This window comes from Lontra canadensis, unplaced genomic scaffold, assembly GCF_010015895.1.
Source record: "Lontra canadensis isolate GAN:19392208 unplaced genomic scaffold, GSC_riverotter_1.0 scaffold258, whole genome shotgun sequence".
NCBI lineage: Eukaryota > Metazoa > Chordata > Mammalia > Carnivora > Mustelidae > Lontra > Lontra canadensis.
This window is the reverse complement of record NW_022631252.1, coordinates 193710-214068: the sequence shown is the minus strand read 5'-3', so window position 1 is coordinate 214068 and position 20359 is coordinate 193710. Positions and strand designations below refer to the sequence as shown.

Genomic DNA, 20359 nt, shown 5'->3' with positions numbered 1-20359 from the left:
GGTGAGGGGATCACTGAAAGCCAAGGGGCACCAGGAAACTTTATGTAAATTATACCTCATTAAGATTGATTTTTTAAAATTTCTCCCGTAGTCCCCAAAGTGTTTTATTTATACTTTTCAAAGATTTTATTTATTTATTTTTAGAAAGAGAGCAAGAGAGGGAGAGTGCAAGGGGCAGAGGGAGAGAGAATTCTAAGCAGACTCTGCCAAGTCTTCTCTCCCTGATCTCATGACCCCAAGGTCATGACCTGAGCTGAAACCAAGAGTCAGACACTTAACTGAGTGAGCCACCCAAGTGCCCCCTCAAACAATTTTATAGCGACTTTTTTCTCTGTCCTAGAATTCTAGCAAATTTCATGTGTTGCATTTGATTGCCTTGTCTCTTCATCTTCTCTAATCCAGAACATTCCCTTCTGCGTTTGTTTTTCATGACATGGATTGAAAAATAAAAATAAAGGAAGGTGGGCGCCTGGGTGGCTCAGTGGGTTAAAGCCTCTGCCTTTGGCTCAGGTCATGATCCCAGCGTCCTGGGATTGAGCCCCGCATCCGGCTCTCTGCTTAGCAGGGAGCCTGCTTCCCCTTCTCTCTCTCTGCCTGCCTCTCTGCCTGCTTGTGATCTCTGTCTATCAAATAAGTAAATAAAATCTTTAAAAAAATAATAATAAAAAATAAAGGAAGGCTAGGCTAGTTGTCTTGCGGAATGTCCCACATTCTAGATTTATCCATCTCCTCATGATAGGATTCAGGTTACACATTGTTGACAAGAACACTATGGAGATGATGCTGTGTCTGGACTCAACACACATGTCAGTCTGTCCCACCACAGGCAAGGCTCACTTTGTAGGCTCCTTGCTACAGACTCGGGGGCAGCCATTTCTTCAAGCGGTTCCTGGTTCTTGATGGAGAATGGTATTTAGAAACCAAGAACTTGCTACTGGATGTGCTCATTTTTACTGGAGCGTCAATGTTTTTTTGAACTTTTTCGTAGACAGAACTTAAAAATCCACATCATATTTGTTTTATTTAAATCTTGAGTTGACAATTCAAATCCAACATCACAAGGTACTTTCTCTTTCCTCCATTCTATGTTCGTATTTCTCTTCTCACACAATGGTTTCCAACATCACCGATGTCTTTGTTTTGTCCTACAATGTACACAAAATACATTCAGAATGACAATACAAATACCACTATAGGAAACCTGCTAAGTAGAGTTCAAGGTAACTTTGCAGTAATTTTCTTTTAAAGATTTTATTTATTTGACAGAGATCACAAGTAGGCAGAGAGGCAGGCAGAGAGAGGGGGGGAAGCAGGCTCCCTGCTGAGCAGAGAGCCCGATGCGGGGCTAGATCCCAGGACCCTGAGACCATGACCTGAGCTGAAGGCAGAGGCTTAACCCACTGAGACACTCAGATGCCCCAGTTTTAAGACTTTTTAAAAAACTTTTTATTTATTTATTTGAGAGAGAGAGAGAAGACAACATGAGCAGGCAGAGGCAGAGGGAGAAGCAGACTCCTTGCTGAGCAGGGAGCCCGATGCAGGGCTCAATCCTGGGACTCCTGGGATCATGACCCTGAGCCAAAAGCAAACACTTAACCAACTGAGCTATCCAGGAGCCCCAAGATTTTTTTATTTTTAAGTAATCTCCACACCCAACATGGGGCTCAAGTTTACAATCCCAAGTCACATGCTCCAGTGGCTGAGCCAACCAGGCACCCCAAGTGTCCAGCTTTTTTAAAAGGAGGAAACTAAGGGCGCCTGGGTCGCTCAGTGGGTTAAGCCTCTGCCTTCGGCTCAGGTCATGATCTCAGGGTCCTGGGATTGAGCCCTGCATCGGGCTCTCTGCTCAGCAGGGAGCCTGCTTCCCCCCCCCCGCCTGCCTCTCTGCATACTTGTGATCTCTGTCTGTCAAATAAATAAATAAAATCTTTTTTAAAAATTAAATAAAATAAAAGGAGGAACCTAAACATTTATCCAGTGCCTACTATCTATTGGGCATCGTGCTTGGTGCTCTACATATATTATCTCATTTAATCCTGACAACTCTGAAAGATAAGTACTGATGTTCATTTAAAACATTTTTTTATCTTTCTTTTTAAGCAGGTTCCACACCCAATGTGAGGCTCGAACTCACAACCGTGAGGTCAAGAGTTTCATGCTCTACCAATGGAACGAGCCAGGTGCCCCATAAAAATTTTTTTTTTTATTGTAGAAAATTTCAAATATAACTAAAGTGAGAAAACGAGTATAATGGAAATAACCCCGCATGTATCCATCACCAGCTTCAACAATTACCAACTGATGATCAGGCTTGTTTCATCTATACCTCTTTCTTACCCCTCCTCCTGGATGATTTTGATGCAAATCCCAGATATCTTGTTATTTCACTCATAAATATTTTAGCATCTGTTACTAAAAGGTAAGGACTCCACCAAAAATGTTCAGTATTTCTATTTCCCTGGTTTTCACAAATGTATCTTTTTAAAATTCTATTTAATTTTAACGATTTTATTTGAGAGAGAGAAGGAGAGCAAGAGAGAGAGCACAAGAGTGGGGTGAGGGACAGAGGGAGAAGCAGACTTCCTGCTAAGTAGGGAGCCCGAAGTGGGGCTATGACCTGAGCCAAAGGCAGATGCTTCATCAATTGAGCCACCCAGGCACCCCAATTTATTTTTAAGGAAACTCAATGCCCATCGTGGGGCTTGAACTCAGGACCCCCTGAGATGAGAGTTGTGTGCTCTATCAACTGAGCCAGCCAGGCACCCCTGGTTTTCACAAATATTTTGTTTTTTAGTTTGTCTGTTCAAGTAAGACTCTGAGATCCATATTTCACAACTCTTAGTGTTTATCTTAAGTCTATTAGTCTGCAGGTTCCCCTCCATGTTTCTTCTTTACACTTTGAGGAAATGGAATCGTGTGTCTTGTAGAGCCTCAGTCTGACTTGTGCTGAATTCATGCCCATGGCATCCTACCATGTTCTTCTGCCCCTGTATTTCCTGTAAATTGTGATTTGATCTAAACTCGCATTGTCCAATATGGTAGCCACTAGCCACATGGGCTATCGAGCACTTGAAATGTGGCCAGTCGAAATTGGAAAGTGGTATGTGTCTGTGTGTGTGTGTGTGTGTGCATGTGCAAAATATACGTTGGGGTTTTTAATGGTTTATTATTATTTTTAAAGATTTTATTTATTTGAGAGAGAAAGAGAGAGCACAAGCTGGGGGAGCTGCAGGCAGAGGGAGAGGGAGAAGCAGGCTCCCTGCTGAGCAGAAAGCCGCCACATGGGGCTCGATCCCAGGACCCTGGGATTATGACCTGAGCCTAAGACAGACACACCCAACCGACTGAGCCACCCAGGCCCCCCTCACATTATATTTCTATTGGGGACCACTGCTCTAGAGCCTTGATCAGTCTTCAGGTTCAAATTTTTGGCAAGACAACTTCAGATGAGGTGAAATGTTTTCCCTTTGGGAGGCTCACAATGCCTGGTTGTTCCTTTTTGTATTTTCCTTTCTTTTTGGTAATTTTGGCATTCATAAACAATCATTGCCCAGATCCACTGTTTCATGAAGGGTCGTAAACTGGTAACGTTCTGTAATTTCTTCAGATCCTGGCTGGGACACTGTCATAGAACAAAACATTTCCTTTCGTTTAGGAAAGGCAGGGAAAATGCTCACTTCTTTCCCTTTGTTTGCCAGTTTTCAACTGATGAGGTTTTCCCCAACAGGGTTGGGGGGTGGGGGTCAAGGAGTTTGGTTTTGCCTACCCTTATGAACTCAAAATGGGAACATATTCATGCTTATTTATATTCGTTGCAGCTATCCCCACTGATGCTCAAAGCAGCCCATATTTATCCTATCGGGGGCTTCTCCAAGTTGGCTGCTGTCTTCCTGATAAAGCCCCACCAGCTTATTGTGTACACCCATACTCCCCTCCAACTGTCTCCCTGCCCAAACTGCAGTCAACCATTGCTCGAAGGGAGCTCAATTCTTTGTAGTAGGATAAGGTATTTAGAAACCACAGTCTGGGACATAGTGGTGCCCATTTCTAAAGGTCATTGTTTCTGGGCCTTTTCAGTAGACAGAGCTACTATATATATTTTTGGTACGAAATATATTTCTTAAAGATTTTATTTTTAAGTAACCCCCGCACCCAATGTGGGGCTTGAACTTGCAACCCTGAGATTGAGAGGCACGTGCTCTGCCGACTAAGCCAGCTGGACGCCCCGATATATTTTTTTATTATAAAATTCATCACGACTTCATAGTGATACTACTTCTAATTCAGCTTCAGGACTCTGTAATTTGTATTCAACCTCACCAATCGTACATTTGCATCTCCTTTCTCCCTCGCTGAAAATCTCAGCTCCCAACAACAACAGATACTTTTCCGCTTTATCTCACAACACAAACAGGACCAGCTCAGAATAACAATGCGGATGCCACCACCAAGGATAGGATTACTGAAAACAAATTTGAAATGTTTTTTTTTTTTTTGCCCTTTTCTGTCCTCAAGGTAAATCCACAAAGGATTACATAACCAATTGATTGTGTTCTAAAGACACTTGAAATCATTCTTTCCCTGTGTGGTTGTGCTACCAACTGGGGTCCAAGTTAGGTTTGCTTCCTTTTGCTTTTTGATTTGCAGGCATTGCTTACAGTTGAAAACTACAGAAACTCTAAAGTCAAATCTATACAATAAGGAAATTCAGAGATGCATAGCTTCCATCCTCTTTCACTTGTGGCCAGCTCTATTTTCCCCAGACGTAAGCATTTTTTCAAAGGTGTTTCATTTTTAAAATAAAACAGATAGGGGCGCCTGGGTCGCTCAGTGGGTTAAAGCCTCTGCCTTCGGCTCAGGTCATGATCTCGGGGTCCTGGGATCGAGCCCCGCATCGGGCTCTCTGCTCAGTGGGGAGCCTGCTCCCTCCTTTCTCTCTCTCTGCCTACTTGTGATCTCTGTCAAATAAATAAATAAAATCTTTAAAAAAATAAAATAAAACAGATAGGTGTCTAGGGTTAACTCCCCATTCCCAACTTGAATAGCAGGAAATCACGCATACTTTTCTTCACCTTGTCTTTTCATTGAACAATCTACCCAGAAAACCCTGTTGATGGAGACTTGGATGTCTCTGGTCCCTTACTATGAACAACTATTAGGACAATTTGCCAATAGAGAACAAACTCAAAGTTCACACAGGTGGGAAGTGTATGAAGATGAGATTTGGGTGGAGTAGTAGAACAATTCAAAATTTACAGTGGCCTGGCTCGACATCATCACTTCCTTGTCTCCCACCTAAAGGCCAGGCAGGGGAGGGCAGGGCTGGGGTGGTGGCTCTGTCACTCCAGGGCCTTGGGGACCCAACACATGGACAATTTGACTCCCACATTTCTTGGTCGAGGGAGGTGGCTCAGGTGCCAGCGGTCACAGCCAGTCTACCTGGGAGACAGAGGACAGGACACCTTCAGGGATGCCTTCAGAAGCAGAAGGAACCATACAGCTGCCCTCTGTCCTGGGTGAGCAGTTAATGACTCACTCTCCCTGTGGTCTCACCGCAGCCACGGGGGTCTCCAAGTCTTACCCTGCGTCTTCACTGTCTATACCCGTGTCCCCTTGATTCCCATAGGGGAGCTTCTAGACCTGTGTTATCTCCTCTGTACCCACGGTCAACGCTTTGGCCCTCCTTCATCCATATTTCCACACACGCTGGCGGTTCAATCCACGTTCTTTAGGCTCTCTAACGCTCCTCCAGCTGGGGGAACCACCGCCTCCAGTGTTTCTTCCCCCATCCATCCCTTAAACCTGGGGCTCCCACCTGTTTTCTTGGCCTGATTACTAAAAATGCCCCTCATCTGGGATGGAACCTCAGCTGGCCTTGAGCCCTCCTTTGCCTCCAGCCCAAATATAAAACTACCTTTGTAGTTAGTTTAACCCAAACTATTATAGAGCTGAATGCCTTGGCGTTTTTCTTTCCTTTTGTTTGGGTTCACTGGTCCTCTTGTGCTTAAATTATTTCCGAGGGCCTGGGTGACAGGTCTTGCTATTTGTTTTTACCTTTTTGCCACTCTCACCTGCTGTTGGAAGTGACTTCCTAAAACACAGTAACTCGGCAAATGATTATCGGGTTGTTTGTGGTAACTGAGTGGGAGATGGGCAGAAAAGGTGGCTGGGAGGGAGGACAGGAGCCTGTATTTTTGAAATGTGTGGTTTCCTTCTTTCCTTCCTCCCTCCCTTCGTTTCTTTCTTTTCTTTTTAAGATTTTATTTATTTATTTGACAGAGATCACAAGTAGGCAGAGAGGCAGGCAGAGAGAGGGGGAAGCAGGCTCCCTGCTGAGCAGAGAGCCCGATGCGGGGCTTGATCCCAGGACCCTGAGATCATGACCTGAGCTGAAGGCAGAGGCTTTAAACCACTGAGCCACCCAGGTGCCCCACCTCCCTCCGTTTTTTACTGCTCAAAAGAACTTTATTTATTTGGGGGGGGGGCTACTTTTTTTTTTTAAATATTCAGTTAGCCAAAAGCATGGATTGTTTTCTTAATAATGAAAGTGGATTTCTTTCTAAATGGAAGCGTTAATGATTTATTTTATTTATTTGAGAGAGAGAGAACGCGCACGACCAAGAGCAGGGCTCCATCTCAGGACCCCAGGATCAGCGTAAGCTGAAGGCAGATGCTTAACCGACCGAACCATCCAGGAGCTCCTGGAAGCATTAATAGATCAAAACCACTTGGCCGCCTTTTGTCTTCAGGACCCATCCCAAATGTTATAGGTACTCCAAGCCTTCCCCAGCAAGAGGCTCTCTCACTCCACACGCCAGGCTATCCGATGGTGCTAGATGTCCCCCTTCCCAGCTCTGCCTCGCTGTTCCCGCCTACTGAGGCCTGCCGACACCACCCTTTGTGCGCTTTGAGACCCCACTCCACCACATCATCCCTGCGTCCTCCTCCCAGACCCCAGCACCCCTGTCCGTCTGCTCTACTTTCGCATTCTCAGCGTTCCATGTAGGCCCAGAAAGCACTCAGGGCATTCTGAGCACCAGCGGATTTGATACAAGGAAGCACATGCTTATAAAATCTCTGGGAGGGACCCCTGGGTTCCACTACAATCCACCAGGTTTGTCATCGGGGCATTGGCAAGCGGCCACCACGGCCCCAGCTGCTTTTGAAGACTCGATGTTGGAAGTCTGGTCTAGTCACGCCAGCCAGCCAGTGTGTCTCGAGCTCTCCAGGCTTGTCAGCAGCTACTAGAGCAGGAGGATGCCTCTCCCTCCCTCTGCCTTCCAAACCAAACAGATGCTGAGATCCTAGCTGCAAGGGAGCCTAGCAGCTCTCAGCTTTCCAGCCTCTGCAATGAAGGAAGGATGTAAAAGGACATGGGACAGAAACTGAGCGCCAACCGAGAACCCAGCACGGATACTGCTGGAAAAGGAAGGGCGGTTGAGTGTCAGGGTGGTCAAAACTATAGGTCTGGACTGCAAAAGGTAACAAAAAGACATGAGGTCTGGAGGGAGAAGGGACGCAACCCCCCCGGTTTCTGGAAGGATCGCTCCTTAAAGACGAAGGGTTGGCCACAATGGAATTACTATAGCTCGCCGTCACGGCCAAAGACAATGTAAGGGAGTACCTGGGCATCAAGAGAAAAAGCTGGGAAGAGAAGGATCTGAGAGATATCCAAATGTATTTAGAACAGGCCTCAAAACTTTGTTCTCAGTAAAATCCCCTGAAATCTTCCATCTGCTTTGGTTTCTAGGCACTACAGATTCCTCTGAAGTTCTTTGTGGGGCCCTGACCATCATTGTTGCTTAAAAAGCATCTGTGACAACAGTAATGTTATAGGGAAACATGGGACACGAGGTGCTTCCGTTTTCTCCTTTCCTCAACAGGTTTATTGCCTTTTAAGAAAATTTTTGTAAAATATAAATACAAAGGCAGAGAATTTACTTACAAAGTTAAAACACAGATTTCAAACATAAACACACAATTCAGAAAATTTTAGTTTTATGTACATTTTCAAGCAACCTCAACATATTATGTTAGTTCTCAATATTTTACAGGGTACAGAAAAAAATAGCTCAAAGTCTTCTTTAAATAAGAGCATAAAATGTTTAAACATATAAACAATCCGGTTTGATGCGTGAAAACTAATTTCACAGCTTTTAAATTAGGATATAAAAGTTTCATACAATTAGTTGTTGTGTGTGGCTATGGTCTGAATTTATATTACACGCTACTGGATTACATCCAATAGCATTTCCCTGGCCTGAGCAGGTACTCTGTAAACATAACATAAAAGTTACAACAATTGCCAAGTGCCTTCACCCAATTCACGCCCCCAAACCAACCACGGGGTTGTGGCCACACGTGAAACCATGGTGGTCGCGGTCACGGGAGCTTTGTGGGACACTGAGTCCAAGCGTGCAGCTCCTTTTCCTCATATTTTTGATTTCCTTAAAAAAGAAATGAAAAGAAAACTAATGTTCCAAGTAGAAGTGAACATATCCCAGAAGCAGGTGTGCATTTGAAAAGTAAAGAGACATTGTAACAACTTCATACAAACCGATGGAGAGGTTTAAAAAGGAGAAAAAAACAAACAAGAAAACAAGAGAAAACTAAAACAGAGACAGAAACAGAACATGTTGCTAAGTCCTTCTGACTGTGGAGTCGTTTCTCTTATATAAAGAAGAGATATTTTCCTATGTAATAGTGTCCTTTCTTTACAGAAATAGTCGTATTATGACACATATGCACAGAGATTAACACTATGACACACTGTACACGGCGGGCCCAGCCAGCTCACCAGTAGTCATCTGACGCCCCATCGCTCGGGTGCAGCCACTCCATGGACGAGCCCAGCAGAGTCTGCAGCTCGCTGGTGAACTCCACCAGGTCTAAGAGCTCCTTGCTCTCGGGGTTAAAGGCCTCCAGGTCTTTGGAGCAGGAGAACAGGAGACTGGCTGACACCTGCCGGTAAAATTCAGCCTCGGCGATGGTCACAACTTCCACGTTGGGGAAATTGCAGCGGAAGATGCGGGAGGACATTTTCAGCTTCTTGAGTACGTCCGAGAGCAGCAACCAGTTTCGAGGCCTGCAGATGAGATAAGAGAGTGGCTCGAGCTTCTGGGCCAAGCTGAAGGCGCCTGGAGCTAGGAACCCCCACGCAGATGGGCTGGCCGCTCCTGTGGGGACCCTGCTGGAACCCCGTCCCAGGGTCTCACCATCCCCAGAAGAGCTGGTGAGGAGGTGGGATGTGTCTGGATTTGTGAAGCGACCATCGAAAGAGGACCGGCCAGACTTAGACAGGAGCAGGGACAGCACCTTGAAAGGAGCCTCATCTCGGGGAGTCCTGGGGCGGTCAGAGGCTGACAGGCAAACACACCTACTCACGAAACTCTGGCCACAGCTCTCGGGTGACCCCTCTCCAGGGCGAGCACACCTCACTCTGGTCACTGTGGGAAGCCTTCTGTATCCCAGCCCGAGCACCGCCCACAGAGACCCCTCGGGTCTCTCCTGTCCTCTGCCCCGACCATCCCCCTCCCGAAGGGAAGCATTATCAACACAACACAGAAGGCGAGCAGGCTGGCTGGCCTTCCCTTCCCGGCGCCTGCGCCTCCACCCCCACCCCTCGGGACTCCTGGGAGTGTCGCTTCTGAGAAGGAAGGTGTGACATTCCTCCCAGCTACCCTGCCAGGCTTTAGGACTTCTATCACGAGTAACATGTCACTGTAGCAGCATGTGTGTTTACGACTTTGGAATCTGAGGAGGAGGTTACTTATTAAGCACCTGTGTCAACACGCAGCCAGAGAGTCTCCTGTCGAGTACACACCCCCAAGGGACTGGTCATCTGCGGCCCCAAAGCCCAACCATCAGGGCAAGGCTGGGTCTAACCATGTCCAAGGACACTCAAGATCCCAGGTACCACAGAATGTTCTTTTCGGTCTTACATGAGAGGGGGTTATATCAGCAGAGGCCAACAGACCACAAGTGTCTTGGAAGGTCCCTACAGTGGCATGTTATGGGGGGGCTCCTGAAGAGGACCCCTTTCCAAGTTTAGTGACTTAAGGATCCGAGTTGCCCCAACTCTTCTGTGAAATTTCAGTCACTGAATTCAATGTCCTTGGGGGGAGGAGCCCTGATAAGGGCAGTTAGACCATGCTATATCCCCCCACCTTTTCTAGAAAGATCTACTGCATTATGTGGGGTTCACGGCATTCATTTACCCACCCACCCTCACCTGCTGAAAGGGGTTTCTAACCCCTGCCCCTCCCCTCCCCCCCCGAGTAGCCCAGTTAGTTCTCAAGCACGTGACAGCCATGCTCACCCCTGAGCAACGGACACTTGGATGTTGTAACACGGTAAGAGGGGGCTTTCCGAAAACTCAAATTCAAACACATCGCTGTAGGCCTCATCGTCATCATCTTGGTCCTCCGGTCCCGGGGGGTTCGCTAAAACATCATAGCCACTCTCGTCATCTGGTTCTAAGGGAGGGCAGACAAGAAAGAAAGATGTCAGCAAGCAGCCATGAGAGGTCGGCTGTTGTCAAGAGGACTCTGAAAAACTTGCCCAACTCAGTCCTGCTTACAGCACCCGCTGCCCGCCAGCCCTCGCCCACACCAGAAAGTTCTGTAACTCATTCACTTGCCACTGAACGGAAAAGGACAACTGCTCACCACACACAGAGCTGCCATAGAATTCCCAAGAGCCATTGCAGTCTTCGTCATTCCGACCCTGTAGGTCATTTAAATAATCTGGAAGGAGAAAAACAAGATAAAACCCGCTGTAGGGGAATGAAACGCTGGCCAAGGTAGGGGGCATTTCCCTGTGAGGGCTGGCACGGCGCTTCCTGTCTACCCCACAGTGCTCCCTCTTGGGCAATGCTTCCAATTCCCTGTTCTCAGCCACGTGCACCCAGACCTACATACCCGTCCACCTGCTTTCCAGACAGATGGACCACCCTCCCTGCCCCGGCCCACCAAAAAGGCTAGATGGGTAAGCGAAGAATTTTCTCAGCCCTCGTAGGCAAAGACAGTACGTATCTGTCCTCTGAATTACGTATCCATTCTCAGACAGACTAACTTTCCTCAGCAAGTGTCCCTTAAACTGAAGGACAGTAGGCCCCGTGAGGAAGGGGCAGTCCCCCGACAGAAGTGTGTGAAAAAACCGTAGAAAACAGCTGGACTACTAAGACCATCTCCTGAACTTTGTCGTACCTGTTAAAAACTTTTCCATAAGTTCGCTGTGGGTCATTTTCATGATGGTTCTACCTGAGTACGTAGCCAAAGTGGGGTCAGCACCATAGGAGAGGAGCAAGCGGACAATTTCCAAGTGATCATTCTCAACGGCATCATGGAGTGGTCTAGGAGAGACGCGTAGTAGGATTAAATCTGTGCTCACCACTGGACGTGTGCGTGTCAAGCCTCCCAGGCACCCTCTTCACCAAGGAGCTGTGCTGCTGCCATTTGAGACAGGGAAATGGAGGCCCTGGGAGTGGCCCAAGGTCAAGCAAGGACTTACCCTGCTATTTCTACACATAACCCTTTCCGAGGCAGGTGGAAGGGCCAATTTCAAGCCTAATTCCCAAATGCAAATCTATTTTAATTCAGGGCCCAAGGGGGAACTCAAGCTAAAATGAAACTATTTTCAATGAACTTGAAGTAGTGACACAGACTGGGAAGAAAGAATTTAGGGCGGGGGCGGGGTGGGGTGAGGGACTCACACCATCATGGAAGCCAAAAAGCCAAGCAAGTTTTCTACCATAATAATAATAATAATAATAAAAGTAATAAAGGGTAAATCCTATCCCTTTTTAAAAACGAAAACTAGGTACAAAGTGGAGCCTCTCCAGAAAGCGGCGTGCCAGCAGCTCAGAGATGAATGAGCCCTCCTCTGGCCCAGAAGCAGAGTCCCAGGCGGGGCAGGGGCAGTGAGATCTCAGGAGGGTACAGAGTCTTCTGGCCCCTGTCCACTGGGGTCAAAATGCTGCCTGCAGTCCCATCTTGGGGGAATCCTGTTTGGAAACCACGAGACACCTACCTTGCAGTTTTGCTAATTTTACCCCGTCAGGAAAGCCCTAGGCCCTGTCTCCAAGCTGCATCCCACATGCAACTGGGAAAGATGCTAGGGTTGACTTTGACCTGGGCCTCTGACCTGAGGTCAGGCCAGGGTAGGGGACAGGCGTGGGGATGCCAGTGGACACAGCAGGTCCTACGGAGCCAGTGGCCACTGGCCCTCCATCTGTATGTGTTCCTGAGACTATCCATTCACATGTATTTCATACACGGTGATTTTACAGATGCTGACAAAGGGGGCAGGGGTTAAAAAGCGACACCCTCAGTTATCACACAAGCTCTGACGTCTTCAGGACTTTCAGTCCAGGGTAGCCCTTAGTAATTTTTAGAGTTCCATCTACATTTGCCACAAAGGTCTGCTTGATTCCGTTCTGGAAGACTCTACCATCGATGTGCTTAGGTTATCGCTCTCCACCTTCCCTTCTGGAGTTTTCCCCATGCCCCAAGAACCAATGCCACTAACCTGGTTCCGTCCTGGGCGCTGCAATTGACGTCCGCGCCGTATTCCAGAAGGTGTCGTACAATGTTGAGCCATCCCCGTGCACAAGCCTCGTGCAGGGCACAGTAACCTGCGTTGTCTCGATGGTTCACATCACAGATTTTGTTCTCCAGGCAGTACAAGACCACCTCCTGTGGTGAGGGGGAGGGGGAGATTGGGACGCCATCAGACCTCTGTGCCTACAAGGGCGACCTCTCCAGAGCCTGACAGTGCCCATTCTCAGAGGTGCATGCACGTGTCCCTGGGTCCCTGAGCCCAAGAGCAGTTAGGGCCGGCAGGGGCCGTGCTGGTGAAGGTGGCAAGAGCACGTGTGACCGAGTCTGTGGGTGCATTCAATAGGTGGTAGTGGAGAGAAAAAAGGTAAAAAGTACGGATGACCGATGCATAGAGATTAAACTAGCCAGAGAACATTCCTTCACACTGAGAAGGAGGGGCGGTGGGTTAGGTTATCCAAGTCGTCCCGTTCTCCTGCTTACAGGGTAAAAGCAGGGTCCAAGAGTGAGGCTCTCTCTGCACCACCGCTGAACATCGAGAAAGGATAGGACACACTTCAGATAACCCCAGCCTCTCCTTCACCTTGCGCCGCCCCACTGGGAGCAGAATCGATATGGGATATTTGCATAGCTACTTAAGTTAATAAAGACAGGGATCCAAAAAGCTGCACGCTGCAACCTACGCATCTCGAGAACTAAACAAAACAAGTCCGCCCTTCCCCCCGCCGTCTCAGAAGGTATTCTGTGTCAACGGGTTGCGTTAGAATCACTGTTATTAATCTGACTTCTTTGGTGTGTTAAAATATTAATATGAACCACTCCTGGTAAGCAGAGCAGTAATTTATTCAATGTTTTATTACCTTGATTAAGAAAGATTTCAAACACACAGAACAGCGTCTGCCACTAGAAAACACACAGCCCTGCTCTCCTACAAGTCATGCCCAGCAGAGAGCTGTCAGGCTCCCAGAGCTGGGGCTGCGCGGGGCGGGCCTACACACCGTCTACTTGCCAAGGTGGAGCTGGATGGGGCCCGAGCAGGCCTCCCTGCGACAACTTTGAAGTAACTCCTCTGTTAAACTCCAAAGAGGGGTCATTCCAGCCACCCGCAGATGTAAGCTGGGATCTACAAACCTTTCGGGCTCTTCCCAGGCCCCATCCAAAGCGACCACTTACTTGGGAGCTAACTAGAATGTTCCACATGCTCACCCTGTGAACCTCATGTGGCATGCTGGCAGAGCTGGCTATCAGTGTTCTGTGGCTTCAGGTCACACCACAGCAGCTCCCCTCCGAAACAGGAGGTGGAAGAAAGAAGGCATGCCCACAGATGCGTTTCTCTGTTCGGGAGCCCAACCTGCCAGAAAGCCCACAATCCTCCAGGCTCCCAGGCCACCTGCCCGAGCCCTCGTATCCAGGATACCGCATGAAGCTGCTGCTCTTTTAGCAGGCCCTCACTAGCCAGACTCGAGTGGACGGCTGCAAGCTAATGAGTTGTGTGCCCCAGCCAGGGAGAGGCCTCATCACGTGGCTCCGGGATCAGGTCCGAGCGCCACCGACTGCTGTGCGCAGATCAATTTACCCGGGTCCCGGTGGCCTGCCTGGTGTCCTATCAACCGGGGTTTATTTGCTCTGACAATTATGGCCTTCACCTGGAAACCCCCCCATCGCTACCAGGCTGATTTCGAGGGTATCTCGAAATCAAAGGACAGCCAACCTGATGGGTAGTTAAGTTGACTCTCCTCTCCCGAGGGCAGCAGAGAAGCAGCAGGCGCGGGATGGCCACAGGGCTTTGCCCTCACTGCGCTGTGCTATTTACAGCACTTGTCAGTTTCCCCAAATGAGGATGTCACCTGTTACCCCACAGTAACCTCTGCGAGAGCCGGAAGGAAAGGTGGCACTGTTCTCCTTCCATGCTTGGGGAAACTGAGGTCTGAAGAGATTAAGAGCCCCAAGTTCAACGAACATCACGTGCTAGACTTACAGCTCAAGTCTTCTGGCACCCGGTCAGCGGGGAGATTCAGAAGGCCCAAGAGGGCCCCTGCGAGAGGGATGCAATCCAGCTGCGATGAGCAGTCTGCAAGCCCCAGTCTAGTTAGGGGGTCAAGTGGCCTAACGAACTATGGCCTCCTCGCTGGGAGGGCAGCGGCCTATCGCCTGGCCACTGCTGTCATCCACAGAGAGGACAGGCAAGGCTGTCCACCCAACACAGTTCCTGGCTTACATTCTGCACTAGAAATGGGAGTGTTTGAAGGGCAGCCCACCCATTTCCAAACAAAATTAAACTGTTTTCGTTGGACAATTCTCTGTTAAGCGGCTATAAGCTGAATGCCATTAACCGCAAAATGTAACCATAAAGGCCATAAACCCGACATTGTTAATTAATTAAATGCCTCATTAACTTTTTTAAAAACATGATTTATTCAATTCATAGAAAATTTAACCATCACCACTAAACGCACAAGCACGTGGTTGCACATGGGCATTTTAGCCTAAGAAACAGAAGCCTTTCTATCGGAAGGGAAAAGCTTCGAGTGTCTCCAGCCACTCAAGTGCTCTATTTCATGTAGAGGGTGTTTCTGAACCTCAAGGAGCAGAGAAGCCCAAAACAAAGCTTGGACACCCTTTTCAGGACACGCAGCATCTCTAGCTAGCAAAAATGCATGGTGGTACAAACGAACTTCAGTAAGACTCTTCCAAGTCAGTGCTTCCGTGACACAGGCCTTTCCGGCGTTAAACAAACGGTCCTTCAACTTTCAAAGATTTAGACTGCCAAATCTAAGTGGCCATCCCTAAGACGTTTTAAATTCTCCCCAACGAAATTTCAGAAAGTTGGGAGTTAAAAGTCACTACATACATGCTCAACGTCAAAACTGGTAATCTATGCAACTTACATGCTGAACTTGAGGCGTGAAGGGAACCCCCCACCCACAGTTGTCAGGACATAAACATTTCCAAGGGTTCAGGTGCCATCAGAGGCCTAGTACGTAGCTTAAAAATGCATGGATTGAGTAAATGCTCCTTGGTCCAGGCCTCAGACCCACTGGTTCCACAAGAAAACCAAAATGGAGACTTCCTTAGAGAACCAACAAGGGTCTCCCTAGGTCTCTGGGCCCAAATGGAGACTGCTGGAAATGCCAAGATCAGAAGTGAAGCAGGGAGCCCTACCCTCCTGCTCTCCCTCCTCTCATCCAGTGTTTGCTGGGAACACAAACCCCTTTTCTCAACCACGACCAGTCATCACCCAAGGAGCTAATAATGCCGGGCACGCGGGGTCTAACTAGCTCAGCGTCGGGTCGAATATCTGCCGGTCATCCTAGGTGCTGCAGCTCTCAGCTCACGGGAAGCCAACCAGCTGCCACAGGGACTTCACCTCCCCTAAGTAAAAATCATTCCAGAGAGTTCTCTCCAGGCAATCCAGAGATCTCCAGAAGAGGAATACCATCAGAAAAGGCATCAACAATAGCACCTTTAACGGTCCACCAAAACTACCCTCAAGCTAAGAAATCACGGGTGCTCTGGACTTCCTACCAAGTCGTGCCCCCAGGGAGGGAGATGGGGGTGTGTGTGTCTGGCTTGGGGGTCAAGGCGGTCATACCAGGAAGGGCTCCCCCACACAGCAGACGGAGCCACAGAACTGGCCAAGGTATGGGGGCCAGGACTCCGGGCCCATCCCGTGAGCCCTCATCCCAAGGGCCCTCATCGCAGCCCTGGGCCACACCTCCACGCTCAGCCTGCTGAGCCCTCTTTTTTCCACCATTCAACTCCCAGAGGGCTGATGCCAGCATAAAAAATGCCTTTGCCCTGTGGGCTCTTACATCACAATTTCATCTGACAAGCGTGGTGGGGGAGCCGTGCGGGGCAGAGGGGGTAATATATCTCTCAGAGGGCAAGTCCAGCAGCGTGAGGCGGTCTGGAGAGGAGCAGGCTGGGGGAGGGGGCGGTGAGTCTTAGGCATAGGCCGAGTCCCCCCCCCCATCCTCCCCATCCCCCTCCTCAGCACCCCCCTCCCCCACACGCCCTCTTGGGAAAAAAAAAGACTCTTCAGGTTTGCCCCCCAACCCCAAGCCCTACACGGACATCTCCTGCCCCCTCCCGACAGGGGCACCGCTTTGCCCAGAACAGCAGAGGCAACCCAAAATAGAGCTAATAACTTCTATCCCCCTTACTAATCAGAATCTAAAAGGGCTCATTAAAATTCCCCCAGTCTCAGAGCCCTGGGTTATGTCAGATTTTGTATCAGAGATAAGTGAGCGAGACTGGAGGGTGCCGAAGCAGCCTACCTGCCTTAACATGACGTGAACATCAGAGAGGCCTTTCTCTTCACGTGGCGACTGAACAAGCCCGAAAAGCGGCGGGAGCCCGGTGCGCGAGCGGGGAGAACGCAAACACCCCGCTGGAATACCAGCCCAGCCCTGGGTGAGGAGGGGGCTGCGCCCGGACCCGGCCACTGCCCCCCCCCCACAGCCTTGAGGAGCCACAGCCAGGGCTCCTGGGATCCAGGCAACCCCCAAGAAGGCCTCTCACCTCGTAGCCGAGCCTGGCGGCCCGCTGCAAGAGGGTCTCGCCCGCATTCTTATTGACGATGAGTCTCCGAGCTTCTGGAGGCATCGGGCGCGACTGGGTGGTCTCTGGAGGGGAGCTGGAGCGTGGCAGCTGCGTGGACTGGGAAGATGGCAGCAACTGTTGCAATCGGTCGAAGGGCTTCTGGTCCTGCTTGGCTGGTGACAGATCGTAGTCGGAACTGGGCTCAGGCCGCTTCCGGAACCTCCGGACGGTCACCTGTCACAAAACCGGATGTGCGCACAGTTAAGCCAGGCTTCGCTCACTCGCCTTCCCAAGTGACAGACCCGAACAAGGGAAGAACTTTCCCTCTTGCTTTTGTTTTGGGAAGAAGAGAGGGTTGCACAGAGGGGTCCTGGGGGGTGGGGTGTGATATTTGGGGGAGGAACGTGGGGAAAGAGCAGCTCTGTCCCCAGAAGCAGAGGGGCGGCAGGCAGGTGGGGTGTGCTGTCCCGGGCCCAGAGGGGAGCGGGGATAGCGGGGAGGCAAGAGGTACCTTGCCGTCTGTGTTCTCCACATAGTAGTCTCCCGCTAGGGGTAAGCCCTGCCTGGGCTCCTGCGGGATCAGATGCTTGGTTTTGCACAGTCTCTTCCCGGATGGTTTCTCGCTGTTGTCGGTGAATTTCTGCAGCAGGGAGGCAGCCTGGCAATCCTCTTCTTCGTCTGTGCACAGCACATCTGTCTTCTGGCTTTCTTTAATTTTCTGCTGTTTGGCAGGCGGCCTCGAGGCTGGCGTGCAGCTTGGCTGAGTCTGCTTTTTGCCGCTCGCATTGGTGGATGAAAGGCTCTTCATGGGCGGAGAGCCGGAGAACACAGGCAAGCCTAAATCCGGAGGGGGTGGCGGGCGGGAAGGAGGGAGGGGGAGAAGAAGCGGGCGTTACACAGTTGTAGCCGGTGCGGAAAGAAAAGCCCATTGTTAGCACTGATCACTGGAGCAGCTTTAGTTTTTAAAGATATACCAATTATGTTCCCAAAGCATTAATATTTTAATTATCCCACATTCAAACGGCAAACAGGTTAACCCACAAAACGCCAAGTGGCCCCAAGTTTCCTCAAAGGACCTGGACAGGAGAAGGGAAGGAGCCAGCTCTTCCAGATCTCCCACCCCCCAACCACGGGGCCGGGTGGGGGTGCGGTGGGGGGAGCTGGGTGCCCAGGACCTAAATAAGCAGACACAGGCTGAGGCTGGACCAAGGGCACTGGCCAGCCCCATGGGGTTGCCCAGACGACGGGCTCCCTCCTGAGCTCCCCTCACTATACACTCCCTCCCCGGGGCCGGGCGGGAGGTTGGAAGGATCTCGAAGGAAAGCACTCCCTGCCTGCCACGACCTGGTCTGTCCATTTCTCTGGCACTCGGCTCCTCCTGGGGCCCCTGCCCACGGGTAGGCCGGTGACCCACCCTGCAGGAACGGGGCGGCCTCTGCGTACCTTGTTCATTGTCACTGGATTTGAGGGACTCCTCCGACCAGCTTCTGTTGCCTTTGGCCTCAGCCCTTTTCCTGCCAGGTTTCTCTTCGGGGCTGTTATTGCCCTGGGCGGTGACCTCAGGCTGAACCGCCTGGGTCACTTCCTTCCTGCCCTGGCGGCCAGGTTTGCTCTCAGCTGCCGACACCTGCTGCTCCCAGCGCTCTCTAAGGTGCAGCAAGTGGCGTTGCTTTTTAGGATGGAGCCCTGTTAATTCAATGCACACCTTCAGGTTGGTCAGCTCACTATAATGTGGGTCTTCTAAGTGGTTAGAGGAACTGTTTGTCATTTCCCTCTCAGGCCAGTCATCTAATGGAGAAATAACTACAAATTAATCAAAAAGCCCCCTGGGGGGGGGAACAAATTGTCTTACGCATCGCTAATAGGGGTGGGGGTGGGAAGGGGATTCAACGGTCCCTGCCTCTGCCAGAGCCGGTCACCAAGTCTCTCGGGAGGGGACTTATTCGGTATCTTTGGCCATCTTTGGGCTCAAGCTCCTGCATCTGGCTTTGGGCACAGGGGAGGCATGAGCGGCTTCCCCAGGGCTCCAGGGCGGGAACGGGGGACCGCCACTGCTCTGCATGAGGGACTCCCCCTGGGCGCCCCGTGGCGAGGGCGGGCAGCGCAGTTCGGGTCTGGCACCCCCCCACCCGCCCCGCCGCATGCGCAGACAGCTGAAGCCAACTGAGCTCACCTTTGGAGACCCGTCTCCGCTTGGCTTTCAGCAGAGGGTCCTCGGGCACCTCTTCCACAGCCGTCTCGGTGTGACTGCTGTCACCTGAGACTTTGCGCTTTCTGTCTAGCCGGAGGGTGGGGCTGTGCGGCATGTCCACAGCCGCCTGGTCAGTGGGGGACTCGTTCACAGGCTGCCTGTCCACGAAGTATTTCTCCACAGGAAGATCTTTGTCCTCCGGAGCTTCAAAAGGATCATGTTTGTTGCCAGCACTGTATTCGCCTGGGGAGGATGGACGACAGCAGGACAAGGAATGAAGGCCCAAAGGTCACCGTGAGAACACAGGACCTTCGTGCCCATCCACGGTAATCTGCCACCCACAGACCCTTCTCCAGAACACCGGGGCCCTCACACGTTGGAAGCACAAAGGCCACCAAGACAGAAGGTCCCAGGGCTAGGACAGCTAAGCAGAAAGCGGAGACATCTACGACGCTCAACTTTCTCCTTGCACCTTTTTATAATTGGGGCACGAGGAGAATCGGAAGATGAGGCATCACCACAACTTCACAACGCTTAGGTCCCTTCCGGGCCCCTTCCCGCGGGGGGGGGCAGGGGACCCTGCAGCAAGAGCCAACCAAGCCAGGGCTGACCGAAGAAATCTCTCGGGCAACATTGGCTGAGGGCATTATTTTGAAATAAAAGGAAGGCTGTGTAATAAAGAGAACAAATAGCTCCTACATGTCATCTGCAGAAGGGACCGCATCTGTGTCCCCTTGGGTCAACTGGGAGATAGTGAAGGAGGGGGGCTGGGGCAGGGAGTGTTGGCAGGCAGAGAAGCTGGGGGACCAAGGGAGATGGGAAGAGGAGCCTGGGGAAGCCAAAGGAGAGGCTTCTTGGTGTGCACACGAGGGTCAAGGGCAATTTCGAAGAACTCAACCTTATCACTACGCGTCCCCCGGTCTTTCTCACATCGGAGGAAGGGAAAAAGCAGAAAGAGTGTATATTAGCCGCCCCCACCCCCCCACACACACCTCAGTGACACCATGCACACCCACTGGGACGTCAGTTACCCCACCTGGCACTCCCTTCATGCCTTCCTTCACACGCA

At 50.4% G+C, this 20359-nt stretch overlaps 1 protein-coding gene across 13 annotated transcripts in view; it reads right to left on the bottom strand.

Annotated features, from left to right (window-relative positions):
* Window positions 1–1008: 1008 nt before the first annotated feature.
* Window positions 1009–20359, bottom strand: part of LOC116862555 (BCL-6 corepressor) — a 121144-nt gene continuing 101793 nt past the window's right edge. For 5 of the 13 annotated variants that reach the window (XM_032849900.1, XM_032849898.1, XM_032849897.1 and 2 more), the window contains 10 exons: window positions 19273–19533; window positions 18543–18887; window positions 17611–17936; window positions 17079–17333; window positions 12529–12695; window positions 11208–11353; window positions 10668–10745; window positions 10319–10475; window positions 8798–9085; window positions 1009–1145 (listed from right to left, as the gene is read on the bottom strand). In XM_032849900.1, coding sequence (XP_032705791.1) covers window positions 1124–1145; window positions 8798–9085; window positions 10319–10475; window positions 10668–10745; window positions 11208–11353; window positions 12529–12695; window positions 17079–17333; window positions 17611–17936; window positions 18543–18887; window positions 19273–19533 — 2045 coding nt within the window. In that variant the 3' untranslated portion in view covers window positions 1009–1123. Of the gene's footprint in view, window positions 1146–3336; window positions 3623–7785; window positions 9086–10318; window positions 10476–10667; window positions 10746–11207; window positions 11354–12528; window positions 12696–17078; window positions 17334–17610; window positions 17937–18542; window positions 18888–19272; window positions 19534–20359 lie in introns of those variants that run through there. The other 8 variants (XM_032849906.1, XM_032849908.1, XM_032849903.1 and 5 more) reach the window with 5 other exon arrangements.